The sequence below is a fragment of the Microcaecilia unicolor genome, chromosome 1 (genome assembly GCF_901765095.1).
Source record: "Microcaecilia unicolor chromosome 1, aMicUni1.1, whole genome shotgun sequence".
NCBI lineage: Eukaryota > Metazoa > Chordata > Amphibia > Gymnophiona > Siphonopidae > Microcaecilia > Microcaecilia unicolor.
In genome coordinates this window covers 557,049,760-557,073,587 of record NC_044031.1, presented here as the reverse complement: position 1 = coordinate 557,073,587, position 23,828 = coordinate 557,049,760, and the positions used below count along the sequence as shown (strand labels likewise).

The following is a 23,828-nucleotide window of genomic DNA, read 5'->3' as shown; positions in this document are numbered from 1 at the left end:
TGCTGCCACAATGATGTCCATGGTCCTTGTTTTGCCCCGCTCGTAGTTTGGACCTTTCAGTTTGTAAAATGGATGTTCATGACATAAGCAGCATATGAACGCCCATTTCTTATGTATTTTAGAACACGCTGTCTGTTGGCAGATCCTGTTCTAAAATACTGGCACCACCAGCAACATAGCTACCTGGATGTCCTTATTATGAGTTGGACGTCCTTTCTGAAATGCCATTCTATATATCAGAACCATGATAACTAAGGTCACAAAATGCCACTAGATATACCCAGCCAAGTTAACTAGATTAAAGATGTCTGGTTAACTTTAGAACAATTTTCTGAAGTGACCATAAGTTATCCAGATAAGCTCTGCTGGATAGCACCGACGTTCAGCACCATCTGGCTAAATGAAATCCATATCCATATTGTACTTCAACAACTGAAATGGCATCCAGGGGGAGGAGACAGGAAGCTCCTCCTACTGAGATTGGAACAACGCTGGATCTTCCATTTGCATACTTTGCATCCTTTTGGTTTAAATTCTAAAATAGAATGGAATCAATTTTTATGGCCATCATGAGAAACAAATCTCTTTCCCATTTTTTGAAAGATAAACAGATCTACAGATCTTTTGATTGACATCTTTTAGGGGTGGAGTCATTTAAGGCGTCTCACGTCAATATATATAAACTGCAGCCATTTTGTGATCAGTTGGCAAATGAACTCGGATAGAGAAACTGCTTTGTAAGAATCGGAAAGAATTGCTTTAAGAGCTTTGCAAGTTTGGAAAATTATACTGATGTATGATTTCTTTTTGTTTTCAGATTTTTTCCAGTCAAACACCACGGACCCTGAGGCAGTATTTCGAAACTTGGGCCGTGGAGGGTGTTTTATTGACTGCTGAATATAAAAGAAAAAGATAAGTAACAGATTAGTGAATATTCACACGGTTTTTTTTTGTGAAGTATTTGACCAGATTAGCCATACTATTGTTAAGAGGTTTTTGCCTATGATGGTTTAGAGGACCTCCTTTATGTTGATGTTATCAACGATAGAGTGCGTCTCTAGATTTTGAGGCTTTTCCTCGATTTAAACAAATATATACATCAGAGATTTATGGATATCTATTATAGCTTGATTTTCATTTCATTCTCTGCATATCCTTGATTGCTCTGGATTGTGTTTAGATTTCTCTAAATGAAATCCATATCCTCAGAAACCACCTCTTTTTAATTGGATACATTTTGTCTAACCAATGACTTGGCCAGAAAAAATATATTTAGTCAATGAGGGGGACATTGTAAAACAAGTATCTGTTTAGGTGACTTCCAAAGAAATCTGGAGAAATATTTTGAATAAAGGCCCCTAAGTTATCTTCTTTTCATACATTTCAATGTTAAATTACACACAGAAAACTGATTACACAAAACAAAACAAAAATTAAACTGCAGATGAAGATAACTGAAGACAATAATATTCATAAACACACAGCAAAAAATGAATACACCAATATTAGGAAAACAAAGATGGTTTAGGTATGGTAAGCAGGGAGTATTTATATGGGGAATCGCTACTCTACAAAAGTGGAATGGAGGAGTGGCCTAGTGGTTAGGGTGGTGGACTTTGGTCCTGGGCAACTGCAGAACTGAGTTCGATTCCCACTTCAGGCACAGGCAGCTCCTTGTGACTCTGGGCAAGTCACTTAACCCTCCACTGCCCCATGTAAGCCACATTGAGCCTGCCATGAGTGGGAAAAGCGCAGGGTACAAATGTAACAAAAAAATAAAACACATTTTACCTGGTATCATTTTCTGAGACTCTCCTTTGTACATCCTCTTTTTCTCTTTCCATTTGTTCTTTGTATCATCCTGATTGCTTTCTTTATCACCTGATGTTTTCTTTTTTTTTCTCCTTCATACAGTTTTCTGCTACCTTTTGCTTTTCACCATCCCTCTGCTCTCATCCTTTTTACTAACCCTTTCCTTGATAGTCTAGTTCTTTCTGTGCTGCTTCTTGCTCTTTGGAAAATATTAGTTGCTCATTATCCTTCCCTTCCTGCCAGCCCTTTCCTTTTTTTTTTTTAAATCTATTTCACTTGACCTAATAACAAAAAGGATTTAAGGAAAGCAAACAGAAAGAAAAGAAGTTAGCAGTAAAACAAAATACATGCTAAAATAAACAGAGGAATTTAACAAAAAGAAACAGAAAGAAAATATAGCATTGATAATGAAAAGAAAAATCAAGCTTATTAGTTTTTCAGAAGGAAAACTAGCAGTCAATAGGAGTATTTTTCAATAATATTTATAGTTCATAATTTCTTTGCACTTTGAATAAGCAAGATAATTTGATTTGATTTAATAATTTGATATACCGCCTTACACACAAGTTTTAAAGTGGTTTACAATAACAAAAAAGCATAATACTATATAAACAGATAAAACAACTGAAATTACATCTACCCATCAATATTCACAATAAAACCTCAGAAGAGAATGCAAATAAAAATCACCAAAGGTATTTTGAACCATCCAAGTTTTCAAGACTTTTCGAAAATTGAAGTAATCACTTACCCCCCCCCCCCCCCCTTTAACAAAGCTGAGCCAGTGGCTGCCACGTAGCAATGCTGACACAGCCCATTCAAAGTGAATGGTCTGTGTCAGCATTACTGGACCTGCAGCTGCTAGTGTGGTTTTGTAAACAGGGGGGGTTAAACTGCCAACCACATCAGACAGAAAATTCCATAAGGATGGACCCACATAACTAAAGGCTTGATTCCTAGTCAATGAAAAACTGAGTGTCTTTAAAGACAAAAGTTGCAACAGGCAATGCTGTGAAGATCGTAAAGGTCTTGAACGTTCTTGAAGAGCCAATGTTTCAGAAAGGTATTTGGTATACCCATATGAAAAGCCATAAAAATCAGGGATACACTGGGAGGGGCATAAGCACTGCCATTTTGGAAGTGGGTGGGCCCAAGGAAGGAGGGGATCCTCCTGCCTCCTACATTAAGGTAGATGGGAGGGATGGAGGGCTCGCTGGGTTGGATCAGGTTGGGTGGGGGGAGAGAATCCCACTAGACCACCAGGGTTTTTAATGGCCACTGGAGGGCCCGGCTCAAGGCTCGGGACAGGTTGGATCAGGGGGATCAAATGCTCTTAGGAGGTTGGGAGGGGATCCACTAGACCACTAGGGATATTTTTAAACAGGGTGGGAGGTCAAGAGGGGTCTGCTGGACCACCAGGGAGGCTCGGGCAGAAAACTGGTATGCTGCTGACTTTCCTGTCCTAGTAACATAGTAACAGAGTAGATGACGGCAGAAAAAGACCTGCACGGTCCATCCAGTCTGCCCAACAAGATAACTCATATGTGCTACTTTTTGTATATACCTTACCTTGATTTGTATCTGTCCTTTTCAGGGCACAGACCGTATAAGTCTGCCCAGCACTAGCCCCGCCTCCCAACCACCAGCCCCTTGATTTGTATCTGTCTTTTTCAGGGAACAGACCGTATAAGTCTGCCCAGCCCTAACCCTGCCTGACAACCACCAGCCCCGCCTCTGCCATCCAATCTCCGCTAAGCTCCTGAGGATCCCTTCCTTCCGAACAGGATTCCTTTATGTTTATCCCACGCATGTTTGAATTCCGTTACCATTTTCATCTCCATCACCTCCCGCGGGAGGGCATTCCAAGCATCCACCACTCTCTCTGTGAAAAAATACTTCCTGACATTTTTCTTGAGTCTGCCCCCCTTCAATCTCATTTCATGTCCTCTAGTTCTACTGCCTTCCCATCTCCGGAAAAGGTTCGTTTGTGGATTAATACCTTTCAAATATTTGAACGTCTGTATCATATCACCCCTGTTTCTCCTTTCCTCCAGGGTATACATGTTCAGGTCAACAAGTTTCTCCTCATACGTCTTGTAACGCAAATCCCATACCATTTTTGTAGCTTTTCTTTGCACTGCTTCAATTCTTTTTACATCCTTAGCAAGATACGGCCTCCAAAACTGAACACAATACTCCAGGTGGAGCCTCACCAACGACTTATACAGGGGCATTAAAACCTCTTTTCTTCTGCTGGTCACACCTCTCTCTATACAGCCTAGCAACCTTCTAGTTATGGCCACCGCCTTGTCACACTGTTTCATCGCCTTCAGATCCTCAGATACTATCACCCCAAGATCCCTCTCCCCGTCCGTACCTATCAGACTCTCCCCGCCTAACATATACGTCTCCCGTGGATTTCTACTCCCTAAGTGCATCACTTTGCATTTCTTTGCATTGAATTTTAATTGCCAAACCTTAGACCATTCTGCTAGCTTCCTGAGATCCTTTTTCATGTTTTCTACTCCCTCCCGGGTGTCCACTCTGTTACAGATCTTACCGCAAATAGGCAAACTTTACCTTCTAACCCTTCGGCAATGTCACTCACAAATATATTGAACAGAATCAGCGCCAGCACCGATCCCTGAGGCACTCCACTACTCACCTTTCCCTCCTCCAAGCGAATTCCATTAACCACCACCCTCTGGCGTCCGTCCGTCAACCAGTTCCTAATCCAGTTCACCACTTCGGGTCCTATCTTCAGCCCTTCCAGTTTATTTAAGAGCCTCCTGTGGGGAACTGTGTCAAAAGCTTTGCTGAAATCTAAGTAGATTACGTCTATAGCTTGGCCCTGATTCAGTTCTCCGGTCACCCAATGAAAGAACTCAATGAGATTCGTTTGGCATGATTTCCCTTTGGTAAAACCATGTTTTCTTCAGCAACGCTTCCATTACTTTTCCAATAACCGAGGTGAGGCTTACCGGCCTGTAGTTTCCAGCTTCTTCCCTATCGCCACTTTTGTGAAGAGGGACCACATCCGCCATTCTCCAATCCCTCGGAACCTCTCCCGTCTGCAAGGATTTATTAAACAAATCTTTAAGAGGACCCACCAGAACCTCTCTGAACTCCCTCAATATCCTGGGGTGGATCCCATCCGGTCCCATGGCTTTGTCCACCTTTAGATTTTGTTTATACACACTCTCTTCCGTGAATGGTGCTATATCCACTCCATTCTCATTTGTACTTTTGCCAGTCAATCGCAAAAACGTCTTGCTGATAAAATATAAATTCTACAACAGCTATCATAAATGGAGCATTGACTAAAATGTTATAAGTATGTGTGTAGAAACTAAGATGATGACACTCTAATTTCCTCTACGACCCTCACTAGAAATTTTCCAATAAAATTAATTTGGTGGAGAAACATAAGGCAGGGCTTACACTTACCCTTTCTGAATCAACATTTATTTCTCTGTGGGGCCTGGTGGACACTCATGTAGTCTAGATAGTGGAGGGTTGTGATCCTGTTGGCCTGGGTCTACATGTGCTAGGGTTGTATAGCAAGGGAATGAGAGCTGTTTCCAGTTTGTGACTCATGGATTGTTTTATCCAGGGCAGGATTAACCCTTTCATGGGCCCTCGGCCTAGTCAAAGAAGCAAACTGCCACCCCCTTTTCAAAATATGCACACATTTTAAAATTTTCACAAATGCCTACATGTCCCTCCTCTGAGTTTGACTGCAGAAGAAAACCAGCAGGGAAGGAAGCAGCAGTTAAGAGATGCTGCTCACTGCCTCCTCTTATTAACTGGTGGACAATGCACTGGGGTATGGGAGAGTAGACAGACCTTTGAGTGCAGCGGTGGCTCTTGTCTTCCTCCTCCAGTTGTCTTGTGGTTGATTGCAGTACATACTCTTTGTTAAATATGTGCCAGAGTTTTATTTTGTCAGAAATTGATTAATAATGTCTGTCTGTCTATCTCCCACAGAAAACAAAACATCTAGGTACCAATATGGGACAATGCCATCTTTCAGCTCCCGTTCTCAAGTTTTCAGCACTGAACAAAAAGCTGCGGTAAGGTGGTCATTTTATTACCTACAACATTAATGAGGAAGAGAATCAAAAAGATGCCAGACCGTATAAAACAAAAAAAATATTTGCTATAACCAAAACTGTGAGCAGTTTTGATTATAGAGAATCTTTTTTTGTTTTATATGGTCTGGCATCATTTTATTACCTGCCACTGATATCTGTGCTGAAAAGCACAGTGTGATATTAGCTAGATAACTTTACGTGGATTTGCGGTCAGTTTATTTATATAAGCTTGACTGCTGAGTATACTATCTTAAACTTATATAGTAAACATAGTAAACTTAGTAGATGACGGCAGAAAAAGACCTGCATGGTCCATCCAGTCTGCCCAAGAAGATAAATTCATATGTGCTACTTTTTTATTTGTACTGTCCTCTTCAGGGCACAGACCGTATAAGTCTGGCCAGCCCTATCCCCGCCTCCCAACCACCAACCCCGCCTCCCACCACCAGCTCTGGCACAGACTGTATAAGTCTGCCCAGCACTATCCTCGCCTCCCAACTACCAGTCCCGCCTCCCACCACCAGCTCTGGCACAGACCGTATAAGTCTGTCCAGCACTATCCCTGCCTCCCACCACCGGCTCTGGCACAGACTGTATAAGTCTGCCCAGGCTCAGCACTGACAAGAAAGTTTAGCACGGGACCCTCCCAATGACAGTTCCAAAGCTGTCGTTAGTTATTTGCTGCTATGCCAGGGGTTTTTGATGCACCGGTTTTCTGTGCATTCCACAGAATAGTTAATGAGCACTTTAACCTTGGATGGAATAGCTAATGAGCTCATTTTAATGCTAGCAAGCTCATTAGCATAGGATGTATGGATGCTGCTCCCATGCACAGTAAAGCAGTGGCTGAAAGCCTCAAAAACATTTTATTTAGAATAAAATTAGTCTAAATAAAACGTTGCAAGCTCAGTAAGCTTTGTGCATTGAGTCCTGAGTCAGAAAAGGTTTCAACTGACGAATCAGCCGTAAATGGAAATAGTATGAGCTTACAACGCTACTAATATGTCTGTCAACTTTAGAGCATTATTACAATGAAATTCCAGAGTAATGATTTCATCTTTGAGAGGAATTGATTCACCCTGCGTCACTGGCTAAGTAACAAGTGGTTTAGATTTCTGAGGTAGCCACATAGCAACAGATTTATCAACATTTAGGATCAACTCATGGTTTCTTAACCAGTTCTCCAACATTACCAATTTACAATTCAAATCGCACATCACTTGAGACTGATTATCTTGTACAAAGACAAGAAGCTGAATATCATCTCCAAACAAATAAAATTTATAATTCCAACTGTCCAAAAGCTCCATCAGTTTTCCAAGATATAAACTGAAAAGCAAAGGTGAAAGCCAGGAACCCTGAGGGACACCCTCTCCTCAGTTCCTTAGGGGGGATAACATCTGATTCCAGCAAACATCCTGAGTTTGGTTATTAAAATATGACTCAAATCACTTCAATACAGTGGAATGAATCCCACCTTATCAATCAAATTGAGCAGATTTATATGGCAAATGGTACTGAATGCAGCACTCAAATTGAGCTGAAGGCACAAGGTATTATAACCTTGATCCCCCATCACTAGCACATCATCCACTATCGAGCACAAAAGGGACTCGGTATTGTGATGATGCCTATAACCTGACTGTTTTTTGTGCAATGATTGTTTTTTTCTCAACAAAAATCAGTCAGTTTTTAAAGAACTATCCTCTCAATGACTTTAGTCAATAAAGACAAATTAGAAATGGGATGAAAGCTAGAATACCCATCCTCAGCTTTTTTTTCAATTCTTTAGAATAGGAGTAATAACTGCCTTGAGGGAATGGTGGTATTGTACATATATATACTGGGCCCAATTCACCAACATTTTTGGACAGGAGAGAATAGCAACAGATGTTCTTATGACAAATATTAACTGTCATAACATTAGATATAAGCTGAAAAAAAAGTTATTTGTATTATGTAGCAATATGGGCCAATATACTCAATCCATTAACAGCTTCAGCTTTGCCCTCAAACAAAATGTTATGTGCTGCTTTGTTTTATGTTTTCAATATACGTATTGTTAATGTATACCCTGAAAAATCTCTGTGCAGCTGAAAAGATGTTCACAAGTGGCTACTTTTACAATTTTCTGTTACTTACCTAATTTTCTTGTTCCCTCTTGGTCGTTCAGACTGAACAGACATGTAGCTTGTACTACTGAAACGAGAAGCGCTACTTGTCCTTGAAACAGCAGACACATCACTCACATCGCTGTCTGAAGATTTATTAGAAATATTATCTGAGCCTGGCTGGGGTTCTCGTCCCGATCGATACTGTAAATACATCAAATACAAAAGTCATTTCAGTCTAGCTACTAGGAAGTATACTGTTGAAGATGTCTGTACTCTGTAACAATTTAAAGTTCTTACATAAAACAGGATTATCATAATTCCAACATAGTCTTTTCTGATGATCTAGTCCTTAGAACGGTACAAAAAAAGCAACTTAAACAAATGATATGGAGAAATGAAGCATCCTGATTTGTTGAAACAGAGTACATGAGTATGCAGTCCATATATTGTCTCACCACACAATTTCTTGTTTTGATTAGTGTGAAGGAGTCAATGGCGTAGCGACAGGTGTCCCTAAGAGCACTCCTCACTAATTGTGCAGTTAAGCTACCTTACAGCATGTGGCCAAGGGGGTTTAATAGACAGGAGACCAAGTGACGCCAAACGTTGAAACCAATTAGGTCAGTCTCAGTTTCCTCTTCCCCACACAGCTGTCATTGCTGTACTCTTAAAACAAAGCAAATAAACCTATGAGCTGCTGCGTTCACATTGTCGCTCTTTAATGTTGGTAGCATTTTTATTTAATCTCACTTATGTTTTCAAACATGCCGGCTTGTGCAGCATACGGATGTACACATAAGAAGTATAATAACGGAATTACTTTTTATAGGTAGAGTAGTACTTTGTTATAAATCGTAATCAGTGTGTCATTTGGAGAGGCTAGTTATAGGGTTATCCTAGCATGAGTTATTTTCTTGCAGAGATTTTTTTTCTCCTGGTAAAGGGCCACTAAAAGAGACATCATGTTATGAGAATCAGGTGGTCAACATTCAGAGTTTCTACCTATTATCTATGACATTTATACCCTACATTAAATATGAATTAAATTGAAACCTAGGAGCATTTTAAATCTTTTTTTTCCTGTGCCTTGATCAAAAGAAAAGATGGCATGTGGGAACTTGCTGCTTTTGTTTTGTGGATTGCAGAGATATATTATAAAAATACACTTGATATTTTATTACTGTTATTTCAAAGACAGATATTGAATAATGAGGGCAGTGCTACCTAGTCAGTCTAAATGTGCCAACATTGACCACTGCAGCACACTATTAGCCACCAAGTTCAAACAAAGTTTAAGTACACAAGTATTGCCATACTGGGACAGACCAAAGGTCCATCAAGCCCAGCATCCTGTTTCAAACAGTGGCCAATCCAGGTCACAAATACCTGGCAAGATCCTAAAAGAAGTATAAGACATTTTATGCTGCTTATCCCAGAAATATTTTCCCCTAGTCCAATTTAATAATGGTCTATGGACTTTTCCTTTAGGAAGCCGTCCATACCAGTGTTAAACTCTGCTAAGCTACTGCCTTTACCACATTTTCTGGCAATGAATTCCAGAGTTGAATTACACGTCAAGAGAAGAAAACCTTTCTCTGATTCGTTTTAAATTTACTACTTGTAGCTTCATCGCATGCCCCCCTAGTCCTTGTATTTTTGGAAAGCGTAAGCAGATGCTTCATGTCTACCCGTTCCATTCCACTCATTATTTTATAGACCCTATCATATCTCCCCTCAGCCGTCTTTTCTCCAAGCTGAAGAGCCCAGCTGCTTTAGCCTTTCCTCATAGGGAAGTCATCCCATTCCCTTTATCATTTTCGTCGCCCTCCTCTGCACCTTTTCTAATTCTACTACATCTCTTTTGAGATGCGGCGACCAGAATTCAACACAATATTCGAGGAGCGGTCGTACCACGGAGCGAAACAAAGGCATTATAACGTCCCCATTTTGTTTTCCATTCCTTTCCTAATAACACCTAACATTCTATTCGCTTTCTTAGGCACCGCAGCACACTGAGCAGAAGGTTTCAACGTATCATCAATGACGATATCTAGATCCCTTTCTTGGTCAGTGGCTCCTAACGTGGAACCTTGCATGACGTAGCTATAATTCGGGTTCCTCTTTCCCACGTGCATCACTTTGCACTTGCTCACATTAAATGTCATCTGCCATTTAGACGCCCAGTCTCCCAAGGTCCTCTTGTAATTTTTCACAATCATCCCGCGATTTAACTACTTTGAATACCTTTGTGTCATCAGCAAATTTAATTACCTCACTAGTTACCCCCATCTTTAGGTTATTTATAAATATGTTAAAATACAGCGGTCCAAGCACAGACCCCTGGGGAACCCCACTAACTACCCTTCTCCATTGAGAATACTGACCATTTAACCCTACTTTCTGTTTTCTAGCTTTTAACCAGTTTTTAATCCACAATAGAAACACTACCTCCTATCCCATGACTCTCCAGTTCCCTCTGGAGTCTTTCAATTATGTTCAGTGGAAAATAATCTGTTGGCTCAGGCTGCCTGCTAGGTGAATATTCCATCATTGTTTCATTATGCTACTACCTATTACATATGGGCATTGCTTTAAACTTTGATTGTTTTAATTTGTTTATCCACACCTTACATACACATGGTTTGCTTTTTAAACCCAAAGGTGAATGTTAAGGGTGTTTGAATAATTAGGTATAAACTGCACAGTTGCCAAGTTACTCATTCCTGGAGGCAGACTGTTTGGCCTGTCCTGGATTTCTGCCAACCTCATCCTGGCGCATTATGGTACCTGCAGCACTGATTTCAATGGATAGAATCATGGACTACAACTCCCACACTGCTTTGGGATATAAGTTTAAAACCAGGACCGGCCAAAGAGTCTCCCTCCTGGAATGGGTAACTTGGCAGCTCTGAAACTGTGCTGTTTCTGACTTTACTTGTTTTGGAGTGCTTTGGGTCTTGCTGATCTGTACATCTGCTGTCTGGAATTTTGGAAGATGGAAATAAGGAAATAAAAATTAAATGTTGGATGTACTCTGTAAAAATTATTGTTTACTTTTGCAATATGATGGATGCATGTGATATAATCTTTGAATAACTGCCAATACTTATGACTATGATTTCTGAAAATGTGATATCATTAAAGGACAAACTTTAAATGCCAAGTTGGGTATATATGCTAATCTCAACTTTGTTAAATGTTTCACACATATCCATCTATTTGTTCCCAAGATATAACTGAATTCTATTATTCTGTCTCACCCTATTTTCAAATGTAAGCCACATTGAACCTGACTTTGCTTGGTATAATGTATGATATAAATGTAAAACAAACAAACAAAAAAACCTTGTCCTCCACCTTTTAAGATACTGCCTACCTGCTGGATAGTGATGGCACAAGGAATGCAAGTTTGGTCCAGTAAAGACTAACTCAAAATAATCTATTCCTTAGCTGGGCCCTAGTATTACCATACTGAAAATGCGACCATACCATGCCTCTGTGGTTAAGTTAAATGATTAACTGAATTTCTTGAAAGGATTATATAAACTTAGGATGCATGACTAGGGACCACAAACATACACTTTTTATATTCAATATCACAATTCCTCATATACAGCCACAAAACAACCTTTTAGGGTGGATAGTGTTCACAATGAGCTCCTTTATTATGGCACGGTATAAATCATCACAAGAACAAAATATAAGAAACCAATGGTCTGCATTAGGCACTATAGCCCATTTTATGTTTAAACAAAAGAGATCTGCATGAAACAATATTTACTTTTATTTGACTTATAAAACCACTTGCCCCTGAAACATGTTCAAAACAGAATAATCCATCTGTGTATCTAAAGGTAAACTTCTACAAAACAGATGACAATGTGATTCCATGTGCCCCAATGAAAGAAGAGTTTAATTCACTTCCATTTAATTTCAGTATTTTCCATCATCTTTCTAGCACCAGGCTTATCAAGGGCAGATTACAGCAATTAAGATGAACCCATAGGAAACAGGATATCCTCACTGAAATCTGGCCATCTGTATTAGCGAACAGTGAAGAAAAATGAGCCCAAACTACAGTACAGAGGTTTATAATTGCTATATCTACCAGGTGCAATAATTTTTGAAGCTGTTTTAGTGATAATAAATTATTTCTTCTCTCCTCCACCTTTAAGGCACTGCCTATCCAACTGAACAGCTTTAGACTTGTTACAGATAGACCAACAATAAAAAAAAAAACAACAACGTGGATGCAGCAGCTCATATGTTTGCTTGCTTTGTTTGAGTGTATGGCAATGATGGCTGTGTGGGGAAGTAGAAAACAGACTAGATAGGCTCACTTCCACTCCTGTCTATTAAACTTCCTTATATGTGGCACTAACATGTCGTATCAGGGGCTTAGTCAGAGGGGTGGGGCCTCAGACCTGGCTTGAGTTAAATGTATGGAAGTAGTTTGACTGTCTCAATTTGGGAGGGCAAAGGATGGGGCAGGGCATATTAGCATATTCATTTGCATATATATGCAAATAAATATGCTAATATGGAGGAAGGAAGGGAGAAAGAGCTGGCTTCTTTGGGAATAACCATAATGAATATTTATGAGATATCTCATACATATTCATTATGGTTATTCCCAAAAAAGCCAGCTCTTTCTCCCTTCCTTCCTTCCTTCTTTCTTCCTTACCCAGCACTCCCTCTTCCTCTCCAGTAGTACTCCCCACCTCCTTTCCCATACCATGCCAGTGTAGACCTTAGAAATGCATAAGCTCTATATGTAGATCCTTCAAGAGGTAGTGTGTCATGATTCAGGCTCTAAAACCCTTTCTGATGTTTTGGTGCCACCTCAGTAAGGCCAACACACAATCTCTCCACTGCAAAACACTATACACAAACTTGTGCAAAACCACTCATAACCTTACCAAACAATAACAGCACTAATTCCAAGGACAGGACAAGCTACAACCTTATGCATGAAAAAGGCAGCACTATAATTACACCGTGCTCTAAACACCAGTACACTACCTAATGGAAAAAAAAAAAAAAAAAAAAAAAAAAAAAGGGCTGCAAATACTACACACCAGTGTTCTCTGAGTCTGACGTTCTGCACGTACAACGTGCAGGACGTCAGCATGCAAGGAAGAAGACTTTTCTCTGCAGCAGAACGGTCGGAGAGGACGTCGGCTGGCGGGGAGTGGGGTCCCCCGCCAGCAAAACGGAAGGTAGGTAGCGGCGGGGGAGGGTTCGCTGCGGGGGGGGGGGACAATGGCGGCGGAGGGGGCGGCGGCGGGGGGGGGGCTAAAATGTGCCCCTCCCCTCGAGCTCTGGACCCCCCCTCCTACGGAAGTCTGGCTACGCCCCTGCTACACACTAGCAGAATACTGCTACCTTGAACACAATGAAAAACACATGACAACAGATATGACACAAGGAAACTAGAAATAAAAAAATATAAAGGCAAAATACTGAACTGGAAAGTTACCTCAAGAAGTTAGACTCGGTATGCACAAATACTAGAACAAATTGAAACTTACATGCAAAATATCACAGATGCACATTTCCAAAAGCTGACATTTTCCAATAATAAATTCTGAATGCAATACTTTTTCTACCTTTGTTGTCTGATCATTTAGTTTTTCTATTTGCTTTGGTCCCAGTGTCTTCTGTTTTATGGCAGTGTCTTCTTTCCATTTGATATATTTTCACTCACCATGTCCACCATCCTCCTGTGTCCTTATGCATCCTGTCTACCATCTGTAGCCCTGTCCCTACCCTTCCTCGAGCTTCAGTATCTACTCTCTCAAAGTGTTCCGATCCAGCCCTTAAATTCAGCAGTTTTCCCTCCATCCATATCCAGCATTTTCCTCACTCCCTCCCCTCCATCCATATCCAGCATTTTCCTCACTCCCCTCCATCCATATCCAGCATTTTCCTCACTCCCCTCCCCTCCATCCATATCCAGCATTTTCCTCACTCCCCTCCCCTTCATCCATTTCCAGCATTTCTCCTCTCTCCTTCCGCTCCATCCGTGTGCATCTCCTTCGTCATTCCTTCCCTCCATCTTTGTCCAACATTTCTCCTCTTTCCCTGCCCTCCACACCATCCATGTCCAGCATTTCTCCTCTCTTCCTTTCCTCCATCAATGTGCATCTCTTTCCTGACTTCCCTCTCCTCCATCCATCCATGTCCAGCAACTCTCCATTCTCCCCTGCCCACTCCTCCATCCATCCATATCCAGCAAATTTCCTCTCTCCCCTGCTCCCTCCATCCATGTCCAGCAATTCTCCTCTCTATCCTGCCCTCCCCTCCATGCCCAGCGATTTCTGTTCTCATCCCCCTGCCCTCCCCTCCATCAATGTGCATCTCCTTCCTGTCTTCCCTCCCCTCCCCTCCATGTCCAGCAACTCTCCTCTCTCCTCCCCTCCATCCATCCATCCATGTCCAGCAATGCTCCATCCTCCCCTGCCTTCTCATCCATCCATGCCATATCCAGCAAATTTCCTTCTCCCCTGTCCCCTCCATCCATGTCCAGCAATTATACTCTCTCCCCTGCCCTCCCCTCCTCTCCATGTCCAGCGATTTCTCCTCTGCCCCTCCCCCATATCTTTGTCCAACAATTCTCCTTTGACCCCCCTCCTCTCCCATCCATGTCCAAAGACTTCCCCAGCTACCCCCTTTGCAGTCCCCGAGTTCTAGTTCCCTCCTCTCCATCCATATCCAGCAACTCTCCATTCTCCCCGCCCCTCCTCCACCCCATATCCAGCAAATGTCCCCTGCCCCCATCCATCCATCCATCCAGCAATTCTCCTCACTCCTCTGCCCTCCCCTCCAGCGATTCTTCTCTGCCCCTGCCCTCTCCTCCACATCCAATGTTTGACCTCTCTCCCCGACAGCCCTCCTCTCTGTTTCCTGCCTGCCTGCCTCCCCCCTCCCCGCAAAACCTTTTTATTTTCAGCAGCGACGAGAGTGAGAACAGAACAGCAAGCGGGCTCGCCTCCAGCCTTTCCCTTCCCTCACAGACAGTGTCCCGCCCTCGCGGAAACAGGAAATAAGTCATATAGGAGGCGGGACACTGTGAGGGAAGGGAAAGGCTGGAGGCGAGCCCGCTTGCTGTTCTGTTCTTCACTGTCGTCGCTGCTGAAATAAAATATTTAAATGTGCGGGGGGGGGGGGCAGAAAGGAACGGAGAGGAGGCTGTCGGGGAGAGAAGGGCTTTCGGGGAGCTGAGGGTGGGAAGGAGGGGACCAAGAGCATGTTGTGCCAGTCCTGCGTTTGGGGGGGGGGGGCAGCACCCCCCCAAACAATGCCCATGGTTAAATGCCCTGAGTCAGTGTAGAGAAGGGGGGGCCCCAAGTGTAGGAGACTTCCAGAGGGAGGTCCCAAAGGAAAAGAACTCCATTCTAAGCTGAGCTATAGTACCTGAGGAGAAGATCAAGGATTCAGAGTGGCTCACGCTTAACCCCCAGAGTCTGAGTGGGGAAGGAATATCAAGGTAGGAGAAACATTGAATTGGTATTCAGAAGGTACTTGCTTTTGGTGTGTGTCCAGAGGGACCCAAGAAGAAGGCGTTAATAATCACTGTATTGGGCTAGGCTGTGAGCCAGCCCTTGGAAGAGAGAAATAAGAGGACTTTATAGTGCCCGGTTTAAAGTCTGTGAAGGAACAGGGGTGCATATGTTCAGTCATAACAATAAAGTATTTTCTTTTTGTTGCAAGCCCTGCACATATGACTGTGTTTGTGATGGATCCAAGCCACACCCTCAATCATGTTACCAAAATGAAGTAAGAAATAATTTTGATTCAGTAAGCATATGATATACTATTTTTCAGTATAAGGAATTGTTGCCATGATATTGTTGAATCTACATATTAAGGTTTAGGTAAGCAATTTAACTTTTTCTAGTTAAGTAGGCAGGGACTTTGCTCTCTATGGCTGTTCTCATCTCAATGGAGAACACATGAATATAGCTGACTGAGAGAGTGGATAAAGGCTATACATTTGCCATGGCACTCTCCTAAAGGAATGGCCACAATGGTACAGTCCAAAGGAATTAGTTAGCCACGAGGGAGACTGAGTTCTTGAGGAGGTGTGCCAAAACAGTGCTCTAGGGAGTGACATACTCATGGGTATTGTAACACTTCCCTTTAGGGGTCAGACAAGAGGTAGAAGAAGAAGCAAGGAAGGCTCTTGTCCCAGGGAGATCCAGGAAGATCTCTACAGAGAAGAAATAGATTTTTTTTTTGTCCAGAGCAGGAAAGACAAGAAACTTTTTTCTGTTTCTAGTGCCCTACAGGGAAGTCACTTGGGGATGATTCAGACAGACCGTCAAGAGAAGTAGTGATCTGAAGAGTTTTGCTATGTAGAGAAGAAGGAAAAATAGAAAAAGTCAGCCACCTGGTACTTGATCCAGGAGTTGGATGGATTTGCAGAGGAGGAGAGGAACCTGCAGTAGAGAGAATAAAGCCTTGGACTTTAAGGTATCAAGTTGTTCTGTGACAGTCAGGGAGCCCAGATAAGGTCTAAAAGGAGAACAGTAGCAAGGAAGGGAGTATCCTTAATGTGTATGGAAGGAGAAATCAAGGCTTTTGTTTATGGTACTCAGTGATTCAGCTTTGGGTTTATCTATTTAGAAATACTGGAGCTGTTTTTATTTTTCTTGATTTTAGGCTTGAATTAATTTCAAATTTACATTTTTATTTGTTTGTATTTTAGTGTATTTTATGAAATTGTGTCGAGTTTATGGTGCTTTTTTATGTTGCACTTTAGTATTTGTTGTCTGCCAGTATAGTCTATATATACCTATGCTAGGAAAATCTTTATTGAATAAAGTAGCAGCTAACCAAAGGCTTAAAGTTATATCACAAGACTTTCAACAGACATCTGTGGCAAGTCATATGCAGGGCTGGTCTTAGGCAGGGGCGAGATGGAGCGGTCGCATAGGACCCTGCGGCGCTCCCTCCCACTCCCCGCCACTGCTACGATATGACTCCTTGCCTCCCCTCCCCTGAGCCGCAGGGTGCCCTCCCAGCACCCTACCTGAAGCCACCCTGGTGATGTAGTGGAGTCTTGGGGTAGGAAAGATCCCCAGTCTTTCCTGACCGCTGCCGGCGCTGATGCCTTGTTGCAGCATCGCTCTTTAAAAATGGTGCCAAGACTTCCGCTGAAGTCTTGTGAGACCATCGTTGGAAGTCTCGGCAGCCATTTTAAGAAGATGCAGCAGCAAGAGGATCAGCGCCGGCAATGGTCAGGAGACTCCACTATACCACCATGGTGTCTTCAGATGCCAGGAGGGCACCCTGTGGCTTGGGGGAGCGGGGATGCGGTGTGGAATAGGTAGGTGGGTGGCTGAGGAGAATACTGTAAAAGAAATTCAGGTAATATCTGTGTCGTTTGGAGGGGCTGTTAAAGGGACAGGAGGGAGGCATACAGGTAAAAAAAAAAAATCAAGGTGATATCTGTGTCGTTTGGAGGAGCTGCTTAAAGGAAGGGATGGGAGGATACAGTAAAAAAAAAAATCAAAGGTAATATCTGTGTCATTTGGAGGGGCTGGTTAAAGAGGACACCCTCGTAGTAGTATATTTCATTCTGCAGAGATTTTTATTTCTCCTGGTAAAGGGCCACTAAACAGACACCATGCTATGAGAACTAAATGCTAAAACATTCAGAGTTTCTATTTATTTATTTACTTATTGTGTGCATTTTATCCCACATTAAAACATAATTACTTAGACTGAAACCTGGGAGGATTTAAAATCTTTTTTTTTCCCTGTGATTACATCAAAAGAAAAAAAGATGACATGTAGGAACTTGCTCCTTTCCTTTGTGGAATGCAGTGGTATATTATAAAAATGTATGTGCTTATTATTATTATTATTATTACTACTGTTTCACAGAGAAGGTATTGACTAATGAGGGAAGGGTTTCCTTCGTGCAGAAGTGTCTAGAGTCAGTCTAAATGCGCCAGCATTGTCCAGTTCAGAATAATATTAGTAGCCAAGTTCATACAAAAGTGGAAAATTAATCTGTGGCTCAAGCAGCTTACTATGTGAATATTCAATCACTGTTCCATTATTGCTGACCAAGTATTACATATTAAGTGGATTTGTTTTAATTCATCCACTCCTACCCTGAGATCATATTTCTCTCTGACCTCATGTGCAACTTTCTTTAAATAACTTACCTTACTTTCTAACTCTTCTTACTCTCTTACCTATCTATATACTCCATCTTTGCTTACCTTCACTATCAATATAATGTTCTATTACATATTGTGTTGACATTGTAAGTAGTATAGTATGCCAAACTTTGTATTGTTATTGAATATTTTTACTGCTGTAATTGCCTATTGCTCATGTTTGATCTATTCTTATTGTACACCGCCCTTGAGTTTGAATTCCTTCAAAAGGCGGTAAATAAATCTTAATAAATAAATAAATTCATTTATCAGTCCTTACATGCACAGGTTTTGCTTTTTAAACCCAAAGGTTTCCTATGATAGCACTGTGCATATTTGAATTAGTTTTTCTGTACAAGTTTTGCTTGATTTGTCTTTATTTGAAATTTAAAAAAATGTTTAAATACATCAACAACTAGGGGTGGGGCTAGGTGGGGCGGGGATAGGCAGGGAGTCCCACCGAACTGGTCTGCAGAGGGACCCACAATTGCTAAGACCGCCCCTGGTCATTTGCATGATTTAAAACAACAGCTTTTTTTCTTGGGGCCCCTTTTACTAAAGTGAACTGCAATCTGGGTTTAACGATAAATATGTGGGACTTTCCTGCCCACTAAACCCCAGATTTAATGTGGCACTTTCTAAGTTTTGTTTTGTTTTTTAATGCACAGCTCATGTACCAACGTGTAATTAGCACATAAGACCTGCAAAAAATTAATGTGGAAGCACTTACTCATATTAGAATATTCAAATAACAGATCTTCTCAGATTAGATTAGCTAGTGTGCCAAGTTGAAAACAAAAAAATCTATCTAATTTTCATCCACACTGACTAAAAATGCATTAGAAGAAGCCAACAAAAACTACTTAATCACTACACAAGCAAATTTAACATCATCTTCAATTACTTTTGGATGTTTAAATACTTTTCTATCTGTATTTGTATTTATAAATTACTTCAGCCTTCATCTTCTGCTTCTTGCCCTACCAATGCCATTCTCTTCTATCTCAGACAACTATATCATTGCTTCCCTTGTATTTGCTCACAGGTTGATAAAATGATAATATTCCTTTAATGCCTCTTTCTGAATCAATGGCACCTAGTAGATGAGGTTGACCTCAAACATTGTGAGTCGTACATGTCCTCAAATGTCAAACCTGCTTGGGCAGAAGGAGATTGCAGTTCACTAGCCAACTAGATACAGTACCTTAACAATGGTAGTCCCCATCCTATTGGGATCAAAAAGAAACAAAAAGCTGGGTGGACTGTCTATAGACTTTAGTCCGCTCCAGATAGAAGGCTCAGGCTTCTCCTGCAGTCCAAGGTGTGCAATGCGCTTTCACCAGGAATGAGCATGGGGCCTTTGGGAAAATGCTGGCAGAACAATTGACTAGTTAAGATGGAATTTCAACATGATCATGGGAAGGAACTTTGGATGGTACCGTGTATCTGCATTATCCGGTTAGTGTGTTATCCGGTTAGTGTGTGCTAATCAGAACATGCTAGCTGATATGCAGGATGCCTATTCTCTGCCCATAATACGCCTCCCCCACTAAAAAAAATATTTTTTAAAAAATCGTTAACGCATGCTTAGTGTACAAAACAGATGAAATACCACAAAATGCTTGAAATATTTGCAGGGCCTGTTTTTCCATGTTAACAACCACGTTAAGGCTTAACACAAAAGAACAGTAAAGAAATTGAAATTATACAGAAGTTTTAAAAAAGAAAACAAATAGCAAGGGAAATCAAACACTATTCCAATCAGGTTGACAGGAAATTGCTACAAAATAATACCAACAATTACGTGAAGAAAAACTACTCAAAGGATCAAAAAGGGGCCCTTTCAAACAGCCTGAATCCCACAAAATAGAACATGGGAATATAGATCCCCAAACCAGCCCTCTTTCTCTTTTTTATTAATTTGTTAGAAATTTTCCAAATGGAGCATTGAAATTCTGCAAAAAGTCTATAAGACCCCTTCTAGTTCCAATATTTTTTATTTGATTTTATCAATGAAACAAAACACAAATGGCTAAAATGTTAGCAGTATACAAATATGAACAATAAACTGAGCATCAACAATATACACATCTGATACAAGATATGGTTACGGATTAGTAATGATGGGTAGGTAGTCATATTGTGAAAACAGACAGTTAAGAGTACATATCTACACAAGAGTACTACATATTTGATCTTTCCTGTATTTAGTCATTGAATTATACTTCTCAGCCACTGGAAAATTCATGTTTGGCAAGTTTGCATACATACAAAGGTTTGAAAACATTTAATTGTTCTACTGCAGATATACCAGAACAGGTGGGAAGGTTGAGGCTGGTTGACTTTGGTTTTATGTGGTTTCTCTATTTTCATAATTTTGTAACAAACTTAGAGGCCCTTTGACTAAGCTGTGCTAAGAAATGGCTTAGCATGCCCCTTACGCGGGGTCCTTCCTGTATGACCATAAAAGCTTTTTTTAAATATTTGTTTCATTTGTGGCCTATGCTGTTACCACTAGTGCAAGGTCATTAAAAAAATTAACACATTAACCCTGTGGTAACCACATGCCCTCTAAATGTTTTGTTTTACAAAAAATAAACACCTCGTGCTTAATGCATGCAAATGCCAAAACAAATGCAGACACTTTAGCATGTTCTACATTAGGCCATTTTTTGGTCACATTAAGCATGCATTAGCACCTAATGCAGCTAATTAAAAGGGCCCCTTAATTGTTTGTCTCCTATCGGTTTGCTGTTGCTATCGCTCCTGACCACCCTTATTCTCTGATTATACTTCTGAGACCCCCCCCCCCCCCTTCTCGTTCTTGGTGCTTTGTGGGAAAGTGCAGGGATACGGGGACAGGGCTCAGGGGGAGGGGGAAGTCATCTCATTCCTCAGCTCAGGCAGCAGATTGCCTTGAGTCACCTCTGGTTCTATATGAAAGGACAATATCCCACCACCATGCCCATAGTCTAAAGAGTGGTTTTATTATTATGGCCTCAGCATAGTCGCATTCATTATGATAATTATTAAACCAACACTCCATCCATAAACGGTAATTAATAACATTTTGCTCTCCAATTTCTACCTTAAGATGTCTTTCTCTCCTCCATTAGAGATGCATAACAACCACACTCAAAGCATATAGCAGAGTTTCTAAATCGGTCCTTGGGACACACCAAAGGTTTTCAGGATATCCAACATGAAAGTGCATGAGAAAGATTGGCATGCACTTCCCTCCTTGGTAGGCAAATCTATCTCATGCACATTCTGAGGACTGGGTTAGAAGCCCTAGTATGTGGTATAAATGTGATATAAAATACACATACTTGATCCTGACCTGTCTGCCATTTTTGAACAACCATAGAAATCTTCCCACTACTAGACTTATTCCCCAACTACAGGAATATAAATTTTAGAAAATGGAAATGAAACGAATGCCACATTACAAGCAACCTATTCTAGACTTTTACAACCACACTATGTAGATCTGTCTGATGCTAAGACTTGCTTGAGAACCACAGTCTTAAAACACTGGAAATGATAGCATTAGGTAAGTCAGGTATAGCAGTATTAACATGTAACAATTTCAGTGTCTCTTTTCCTGTACCATCATCTTAAGTCAAATTATTCGACCTATTGGATACACTTCACAACTGTTCATTTTATTAGCTGCTAGATAACACTGTCAACCTACTGCCCTAATATTATTAGTGAAGTGCCTAGTGACATCTTCAGGATCACTGGTCTTTTTATATTTCACATTGCTAGAAGTATACTTGAACAAAATAATTCTTTGTAGAGTCTTATAGAACATTATAAACTACTTTAAAATAATATCCTTTCTCAACTCAAATGTTCAAAAGGAAACAGCAGAAAGATCTGAACTCTATGAGTTTAAGTGCTCAAATCCTTAACGATGACGTAAATATCAAAGCAGGAGGGCAACACAATGAGAATAAAATGTCTGATTGATTGTTGCATTCAGTCAAGCTGCATTTAATAAGCAGTCAAACAGTATCAAATTGGCATGCAGTATACAAGGAGTTCACGCTATTCCGCTATTATTGCTGCATGTTGAAAAATGTATTGTAGTCTTAGAACCATCTTATGTCATTGTCGCATTCATACATCCAGTGCCTAGGGATTTGAACAATTCCAATGTTAGGTGACTGAACTTCCTTGGCTTATGAATTGCTTGTCAGTTCACTTGCTTTGACAGCATTATCTTTTAGTATTAAAAATTCAAGAAATGTTGAAATAGTAAAATATCTATGCACATATATAGGTAATATGGAGGGGCATAATCGAACGGCACCGGCCATCTATATGGCTGGCCATCTTCGGGGCTGGCTCCGCAAAGGGGCGGAACCAACCACATTATCGAAAAAGATGGCCGGTCATCTTTTCTTTCGATAATACTGTTGGGGCCAGCTTAATCTCAACATTTAGGTCAAATGTTGAGATCACCGGGTTTAGAGATGGCCGGCTTCGGTTTTCAGCCATAATGGAAACCAGGCCTGGCCATCTCAAACCCAGCGAAATGCAAGCCCTTTGGTCGTGGGAGGAGCCAGCATTTGTAGTGCACTGGTCCCCTTCACATGCCCGGACACCAACCAGGCATCCTGTCACGGTAGCAGCTAACGAAATGGAATGCAAATGATCTACAGGTTATTATAATGAGCTAATTAGGAGAGTCACAGCCGTTTTCCAACCCCATGCACCGTGGAAAAAATGGGAGATGTACACCTCTCGTTGGGGCTGCGCAGGACCCATGCAGTGGAGGACGCCCACACTGTTGGGATATGGTACTTCTGGATGTTTAGATCTTGCTGATCAGATATGCTATGACTTACTTGTTCTGGAGTGCTGTATTTTGTGATGCTGTTTTGATAAACGTTCAATAAAGACTTCATACAACTTAAAAAAGTGGGAAAAAAAATCCAAGTGCTCGTTAGGGACAACCTTCCCTGACGTGCACTTTTTTGGACGGCCACCTCTGGATTGGACATGCACTTTTTTGGATGGCCACCTCTGAATTACAAGACCGGTGCTCTAACCACTTGGCCACAGCTCCACTTACTTGATGTCCCTCCCTTTTGATTATGCCCCTTCAGGTCTTTCTCAGCCAATCACAGACAGGGGTCTCTCTCAGTCAATCACAGCGCATTTAGCTGTCTGTGAGTGGCTGAGAGAGACCCCTGTCTTAAAACACTGGAAATGACAGCATTAGGGTCACCACTAAACATAATTTGTAGCAGAGCCTCCACTTCTACCACTCCTCTTCCCTCTCTTACACAATGCATTATTTGGCCTTAACATACTGTATATTTGGCAATGCAGTGTGAGCTAAGTCATAATGAGATGCAAATTCATGCAAAGCGCCTCATTATTATGCAAGCTAAACAGCACAGCTTGCATTTGACATTGCAAACATTAATGCATGATTTGGCCATTTAAACACGCGTTGTATGCCAAAATTGTGTGTTATTCCCTTAACTTGCACTAGTAACTATCCTTTTCAGCCTGAGCACGCTGACCTAAACTTCAAACACAAAGTACCAAAATAGTTTCTATTTGAAGAATAAGTGATTGTACACAAAAAAAATACCAGACTGATATTCAGTGTGAGTTAT

At 41.2% G+C, this 23,828-nt stretch overlaps 1 protein-coding gene across 36 annotated transcripts in view; it reads right to left on the bottom strand.

The window, feature by feature from the left end:
- RIMS2 (regulating synaptic membrane exocytosis 2) overlaps positions 1 to 23,828 on the bottom strand; it is a 1,685,778-nt gene that overhangs the window by 128,898 nt on the left and 1,533,052 nt on the right. For 14 of the 36 annotated variants that reach the window (XM_030217600.1, XM_030217664.1, XM_030217635.1 and 11 more), the window contains one exon: positions 8,049 to 8,221. The exons of the other annotated variants lie outside the window; for them this stretch is intronic. In XM_030217600.1, coding sequence (XP_030073460.1) covers positions 8,049 to 8,221 — 173 coding nt within the window. The remainder of the gene's footprint in view (positions 1 to 8,048; positions 8,222 to 23,828) is intronic. 36 annotated transcript variants of the gene reach the window in all.